Source organism: Crocodylus porosus, unplaced genomic scaffold (genome assembly GCF_001723895.1).
Source record: "Crocodylus porosus isolate Cpor-Errol unplaced genomic scaffold, CroPor_comp1, whole genome shotgun sequence".
NCBI classification, from domain to species: domain Eukaryota; kingdom Metazoa; phylum Chordata; order Crocodylia; family Crocodylidae; genus Crocodylus; species Crocodylus porosus.
In genome coordinates this window covers 2,368,232-2,375,787 of record NW_017728915.1, presented here as the reverse complement: position 1 = coordinate 2,375,787, position 7,556 = coordinate 2,368,232, and the positions used below count along the sequence as shown (strand labels likewise).

Here is a 7,556-nt window from a genome sequence, read left to right as displayed (position 1 = left end):
CTTAGTAGTAGCCTTAGTCCCATCTACAATAAAAAAGTTGCAAACATTTCCCCACCGCTGCTGAAGAGCATAATGGGAAAAAGACACTCAGCAGTGAACTACTGAAGCTATGAAGTTCAAAAGGAATCTTTTGAAGCTGTTTGAAAGTGATGTGAAGACTCAAGCAAGGAACCCCCGACTGAGGCCTTACCCAGGTTTTGAGGAAATCGCTCATCCACTGCTCTCTCAAATTCAGAAATGCTCAATTTCTTTTTCTTCCTACTCATGTGAAATGTAATTATAGATGTATCCTCAGAAACAAGGTCTGGCAGCTGTATCTTCATGCTACTAAAACAAAGCAGTGAAACTTTTAGTGCAGGGATCCAGGCTGTGAAGCTATATCCTCTGCCCTGCCCCCCAAGTGCTGGCCCTAGGTCTTGAAATTTCCCACAAACAATACACAGGGTCCTTATTTCAACAATGCGCAGGCCCCAAGATGTGCGCCCCACACAGCAGCCACTCCAGAACCCGCACTGTATGCAGCACCTGTGGAGGTCCAGTTCAGGACACCCTCCATCAATGCTGGATTCGGTGACCAACCTGGCTGGTCCGGGACTGCGCCACCCACTCTGGGGCACAAGCTATTTGTAGTACAGGTTCTGGAGCAAGTAGTAAAGCCTCGGACTGGCTAAAATGGGATCTGGATCTGGCATGCAAAGTTGGGGAGGGGACAGGTCTGTGGGTCTCCTACATGACAGACACAGCTCCCACCCCACCTGGTCATGGATTTATGCTATATACAATACCTGCCCCAAACCACCTGGGGCAAGCACTGCATGCAGTTCCAGTCCTGGACAGGTCAGAGTTGGCACTGCAGGCCTGCACCCAGCTTACTGCAATGGTGCTCAACCTTTTTGCCTCATGGGCTAGAAGAATGGCACTACCTCCACTCACCATGCAGGGCTGAATACTAGGGGCTTGGTGCTGCCCCAACCCAGCCCTACACACTGGAATTGGGCATCCCATCCAGCACACAGGGCCTGGGGCTCCTCATGGGTCCTGAGATTTGGCACCACACCCATGGGGAGCATTGCAGGCTGAATGAAAAGCTGGATCTGGTCTGTGGTCTGAAGACTGAGCGCCTTTGGTGTTCACATCCTAAGAAATCATGCCTCCATATAGCTAAAACTATGTATATTACAGACCTTTAAACAGATATTTTTGAAGCATTTGCACAACACATTGGAATTCTGAACTTTCTGCCAGGGGAGGCAAAACACAGCCTTCTCTACAACTTCATGACTCTAATAAAAATGTACTTACGTATTGGAAATCCTTTCTGAGTGGGTTTCTGATCCAGACTCTCTAGGTTCCCAGGGTTCAGATATTTTAGGAACCAGAGGTGAAACCTCTGGCTCTGTAAACAAAACAAAGTACTTCATTACCACAAATGAACCTAGGAAAAGTGGTAAGGTGCAAGTGAAGCAAGAGAAACATGCTTCAGTTCTTTTTCAAAGTAGTGGTTATAGATTTTTAAAAAATATATTTATTCACCAATTAAGAGTGCAGCAATGGAGTGGAGACAGGGAGAACCATTTAAGATCTGCTCCTCAATGAAAATGAAACCCATGTTCTCAAAAATATTTTTTTTGCAGAAAGGCATCTTGCTGCTTAGGTTTTATTTAGGGTTACTAAAATTTAAAAAAAAAGCAAATGAGGAAACAGCTGGTAGCTCATAAATGCCCACCCCAAAGCAGTCATAAGCTAGAAATTTTCATGCAATTCCTATGAAGTAGATGGGGTAAAGCATTCATGATTTACTTGTCCAGTAATTCTGATAACAGGAGAGACAGCAGCAAGATTTTTTTGCTGTTCTGCAAAGATCAAGCATTTACCTTTGAAAGTGAAAATTTCTTGTATAAGCCTTTCACAGTTGTAATAACCTTAGAGCTAACATTTTGTATAAAAGCATGGTCTTTGTAAAAGAAGGTCTGAATTTCTCTCTCCCACCCCCAACAGAGCAAAAATTATGAATCTCTCTCTCTTCTCAACTCTTTTAAAATTGCATCTTAGATGCAAGTACATAAAGGGTGTGTATCAGGAGCTGGGAGAATGTCTGTTCATCAGGGCATCCCAAGGGAAGATGAGGTCTAACAGTCACAAACTCTGGGAAGACCGTTTTAGGCTGGACATAAGAAAAAACTTCTTTACTGTCCATGTCACTAGAGCCTAGAATAGACTCCTCCCAGAAGTGGTGCAAGCACCTACTCTGGACACTTCCAAGAAACACCTGGATGCCTATCTTGCTGGGATCATTTGCCCCAGCTGACTTCCTGCCCCTTGTGATGTCCCTTCCAGCCCTAATGTCTATGAAATGTCTGCTTTTCCAGAGAAGGGGGTTATACTTACGAGTCTGGAAGATTTTTCTGAGTAGCAACCTGGGTGTAGCAGTTTCAAGGTCAGGGAACATAGTTGGTCTCTGCCTCCTTGAATCAGACAGACGCTTAGTAGAGAAAGCAAAAAGAGAACTATTGTAAGCATTTACATTTATCAATAAATTGGAACCTTAAGAGTAACATGCTAAGGACATATTTTCTAGTGATAAGCTTGTAAAACTCCCAGGATCAGAGTTCTTATATTTTGAAAATCACAGAAATACTGTACCACAGAATGATTGCCCTGTCTGAGGTAGAAGCAAGAGGCTTTGCCCCAGTAGTCCTTCCACTTTTGGAAACTACAAACAGGGAAGAGGTTGCTCCACCCAATTCCCCAGAGTCCAGTCTGGGGCAAGTACAGGGAGTCTTTCCCTGCTGCTCCATTCCCTGCTGGGATCAGGAGTGACTAGGCACGTCTCCCCAGCCTTCCGCAGATTACAAATCACCTTGGTCTCAGAAGGCATGGAGGGCACGGGAGAAGAGGTGGCTGTAAAAGGATTTCAACTCCAGTGTCACAGTGGCCAGGAACTGCACCATTGCAGCAACAGCCCAAGCCCCAACTTTTGCTGGGAGACTAGTAGCTTCACCGGCATCACAAGCAAAAGCCCCTTTACTGCAACCTGATCCTAGGTTCTAGGCTTCTGGCTGTGGTGCCAGACAGGCAACCAGTGCCCCAGCAACAGAAAGGTATGGGGTTCCATGGCAGTAGCCCATGCCCTGGTGAGAGTGGAAAATCTCCGTTACCTGGCCATAGCAGGGCTTTCTATGGCTGTAGACAGTGCCCTGGCTTTCATTGGGAGGCAGACAGCTTCAGCAGCACTGGGGCCAGCGGCTGCTGAGCCAAGTCTTTCGTCCTGGCTTTGGCCACAATAGCAGGGTTTCTGCCAGCCATGCTGCTCTCCCCAGGGTGCTGCTGCAGCTGCCACGGCAATCCCCACCACTGCGGCCAGAGTTAAGGCAAAAGTTTGGGGCCAGCTGACCCAGGTGAGTGGGCCATGTTTGACATCTTTGACATACATTATAAGTTTTTCAGGGTGAAGGCAATCTCTGAGACTGCAGTGCCCACACAACAGAACTCAGTCTCAGTACATTACCGCAGAAGAAAGACAGCAGCGTGGAGTGAGCACGAGCCGAGTATCAGAGAGATCTGCTATGGAAAGTCCGCTAAAGAACCATAAATCTCAGAGAAGAAAGCCTTAGAAGAGCTTCAACATCTATTTCAGAACAAGCCAAAAGCCCATGGTGGAGCAGTGTAACCTCACAGACATTCCCCCACCAGCCTCTGAGCAGCTGTACTTAAACAACTAAACTTGAAAAAGCAACTTAGGCCCCCCAGCTGCAAAGAAATCACCCGCAGACTGAACTGAGTTAAGCTTTGCCTCCGCAGGGACTACTGTTTCTCATCTCATTGCCTGGACTGGCCGTTTCCTCCCTCGTGCCCCCAGGCACCATCCCAGTTCACCTACTCAACCCATTCGCGTTCCCTCTCCTCGCCGCGGCCCGGCCCGCCCCGCCGTCCCCGAGTGAGCTTGGCTCCCACCCGCGGTCGGAACCGAGCTGGGTCGATCCCTGAGGTGGCTCCAGGAGAAGCCGAAACGCCTGGGGAAGCGGCTTCCCAGCCGCGCGGAGCGGGCCGACGAGTACCTTCCGCCTGGGCACCGGCCGGGCCCGCTCCTCAGCTGCGCGGCGCGGGGCCGCGGACGGGGACACGCCGGAGTCGTGGCCGAGCCCGGCGGAGGTCCCGCTCCTGGTCCTGCTCCTGGTCCGGGACGTGGCGCTGACGCTGGTCCTGGGGGCAGCCTCGGGGTCCAGCATGGCTGAGGCTGCAGCGGGCAGAGGCGCCGCCCACCAAGCGAGGGGCAACAGCGAACGCCGCCGCGCCGCCCCGCGCGGCCAGGGATGCGGGTGGAAGAAGCCAGGCGGCAGGACACGGCCTCGCCCGGGCTGGCCCGCGGGCGCGAGGTGGAGGGAGACAGCCCCGCCAAGGGCCCGTTCCTGCCGCCACGCCCCTAAGCCCGTGTCTCTCCACCTCAGCCCAACGGCACAGCCGACTCTCCCGCCTGCTGTTTCAAGCCAAATCTCGCGAGAAGCACGATGCCTGATGGGAAGCGTGGTTCCAAAACCCTTGACCTCCCGCTCCTCGCCGCGAACTGCGCGGTTGTGGTGGTAGCTGCGGCGTGGGCATAACGCATGCGCATTCTGTTAGGAAGAGCTGAGGGCGTGTTGTGCTGTGGGGCTGTTCGCAGCTGCGTGGTTTGGAAGAGGCCGCTCCCGGGGAGCGAGTTCTGCCTGTAGGCAACATACCTCCCTGCTCTGCGGGGGCGGCGTGGTTGCCGCGCTGAGCCCCACAGGGATCATCCTATAACTGGGCCTCCCCGCCCCAGTTAAGGGGGGGCCTGGCAGCTTACTCCAGCCTCCTGGGCTTCTTTCTGGAGGTTGAGCTTACTTTAGAAAAAGGAAAACAAACGCATTAAGTCTCTGCTCCCTGGATCTTTCCCAGATATATTAAGGGTCTAGATGACTTAATACAGAGGGTTTCCCTAGGCACTCTGGCCCTCTGCTCCTGCAGTCTGAGAAACAGTGGTAGAGCTCTTTCAGCAATACTCTGAGCACTGAATTAGATCTGTGAAACTTGAAAAACAGCACTGGTAAATGTTCAGAGACATTGTTTAGCAGCAGGGATCCAGCTTTTTCCATTCACTGCAGAAACGTGGATTTTCTCCTGTAATGGGAGAAAAATGTGGATTTTCTTTTTTAAAGGTGAAAAATCAGATTTTCTCCTTTAAAGAAGAGAAATGGTAGGTTCCCTTTGGAGGCTGGCAGAGTTCCAGCCTACAAGGGGCTGCAGGGAGATAGAGCAATCAAGGCAGGGGTACCTTGTGCATGTGCGTGCAAGCTCATGCACGTGACAGTCAGGCAGCAGTGGAAAGCAGTTCCTGCAGCTCCCTTCAAGTAAGTTGACCACAAGCCACACAGGTGTGGGAGGACGGGCACAGGCCACACACTGGGAGGGTAGTGGGGGCATGTGCCCCCAAGATTTCTGCACCCACAGTGGGCACAGGGCTGCACTGGGGCTGGATCAGCTCGAGAGGAACTACCTCCACAGCCCAGCATGATACCCAGCATGGGAGAGAGTGCCATGCTGCCATGGCGATGCAGAGTTGTGCCCTAACTGCTGCTGGGTGGATGGGGGACACCTCACCTTGGCAGCCATGGTAGTGTGGTGCAACTGCCAAACTATACAGGTAGAGGCCAATCAAATTCACAGCGTAATTAGAGTGTGGTGACTTCTGTAATCTTGCATATTCCTCTGCGTGGACCTTGTCCCCTCCTCCCCCTGCTGATTAACAGAGAACCCTGTGGCTCCCTCTTGATCAGGGAAGCTGAAACCATGCTTTTAAACATGTTTTTGCCTCCCCGCTAGTTAGCAGCAAACAACAGGGTTGTCCAGGGCCCCTCAGCCAATCCATGGCAGGAGGCAAAAAATGGTGCAATATTTAAAACCAGTTTTCACCTCCCCACTGGTCACGAATGAAAGGCAAGGGGGGGCCCTCCAACAAAAAGCAGGATGGGAAGCATGGGGGAATCTGCAAGATTAAAGGAGCTACAGTGCACTCCACTTCCACTATGAATTTGGTAGGTCTCTACATAAAAGTAAAGGAAGAAGGCATGTTTTATGCAACAGGAACACAGTTGACCATTTCCCAGCTTCCTCTGCAGGTTCTGGAGTGCAGGACAGCTTCGTTTCCTCACAGCCCCTCCCACCAAAGTTTTCCCTAGGTGAAGGTTTGTAAAAATGGTAACATGAGTTTCATTATCTCTGCCAAAACAAAGGTTCATCAGTAAACTGGTACTTTTCTCCTTAGCAGCCACCCCTATGAAGCGGCAATCAAGGCATTTATTTTTGGCACATGCATCATGAGAAGTAACACGGATGTTGCTAGGCAGATTCAGGTTTTAAAGCATTCCTTTTCTAGGACCTCTGCTTTTCTAACAGCATGTACTGTATGCCAATGGGATCCTGGTACGGGGCTGGGGCGTCAAGGTGTTGTAATAATATAGATAAATAATGGCTGGGCACTGATAGCCTTCACAACCTGCCATGGCTTTTCACTGTATGAATCGGAGAGGAGGCACCTGACGCAGCTCCTACTAGTAGCAGAAGGGACGAAGCGGCTGGAGTAGGAACCTGCCGAACAAATGAGCAGGCCGATGGCTGCAACGTGCCTGTTTTCACACCGGGGCCCGTCACCTCCCGCCCAGAGCTGACGGCAGCGTACGCGCGTCTCTCAGCAGGTCTGAACTTCCCACGCCCCCGAGCCGAGGGAAAGCCGCGTAAATGAGCCCCGAGGCCGGCCCGCTTCCACCGCAGCCACTTATATCCGGCGGACGATGTCTGCGCTTGCGCAGCGCGCTGCATTGTGGGACTGGCGGCTGTGGTCCCCGACTGGCGGCTGTCCCGTCGCTTTGGAACGGTGCGGGGTGGGTTGTGGGGCTTGTAGTGACGCAGGCCGTGCGCCTGCGCGCTGGAGTCCTGAAAGCTGCGCACTTCCGCCGCCCGCTCGACCCTTTGGGTGGGGCGTCCCGGTGCATGGTGGGACAGGAGGCTCCGGCACAATACAGCCGCGGAGGCTGCCTTGAAGCCCAGTGCATTGTGGGTACTGTAGTTCCACCGTGCACTGGAGCGCGGATCTGCTCGCTGCCGCCGCCCCCACTTCCGGCCCGCGCCCGCCGCCTTGTGGGCCGGGTAGTTCCGGCGCGGGCGAGCCCGCCCGCGCGGTGCATTGTGGGCTGGGTAGTTCCGGTTCCCCTGAGCGGGCGGCGTTGGCGGCGGCGAAGGCCGCGGTTGGCCTTGTGGGAGCTGTAGTTCGGCGCGGCCCCGCGCCCGCCGCCGGGGCCGCCGAGGGGCCCCGCGCCCGCCCCGCGCCATGCCGGGCTTCACGTGCTGCGTGCCGGGCTGCTACAACAACTCGCACCGGGACAAGGCGCTGCACTTCTACACCTTCCCTAAGGACGAGGAGCTGCGGCGCCTCTGGCTCAAGAACGTGTCCCGCGCCGGCGTGAGCGGCTGCTTCAGCACCTTCCAGCCCACCACGGGCCACCGCGTCTGCAGCGAGCACTTCCAGGGCGGCCGCAAGTCCT

General features: G+C 53.3%; 2 protein-coding genes across 2 annotated transcripts in view; one reads left to right on the top strand and one right to left on the bottom strand.

The window, feature by feature from the left end:
- CENPT (centromere protein T) overlaps positions 1-4,531 on the bottom strand; it is a 47,442-nt gene extending 42,911 nt beyond the window's left edge. Inside the window, exons 1-5 of the mRNA XM_019535528.1 lie at positions 4,196-4,531; positions 4,059-4,153; positions 2,389-2,482; positions 1,303-1,396; positions 191-327 (exon numbers count right to left, since the gene is read on the bottom strand). Of these exons, the coding sequence (XP_019391073.1) occupies positions 191-327; positions 1,303-1,396; positions 2,389-2,482; positions 4,059-4,153; positions 4,196-4,229 (454 nt within the window). The 5' untranslated portion in view covers positions 4,230-4,531. The remainder of the gene's footprint in view (positions 1-190; positions 328-1,302; positions 1,397-2,388; positions 2,483-4,058; positions 4,154-4,195) is intronic.
- Positions 4,532-6,267: 1,736 nt separating this feature from the next.
- The window catches only part of THAP11 (THAP domain containing 11), a 4,408-nt gene continuing 3,119 nt past the window's right edge, over positions 6,268-7,556 (top strand). Inside the window, exon 1 of the mRNA XM_019535408.1 lies at positions 6,268-7,555. Coding sequence (XP_019390953.1) covers positions 7,343-7,555 — 213 coding nt within the window. The 5' untranslated portion in view covers positions 6,268-7,342. The remainder of the gene's footprint in view (position 7,556) is intronic.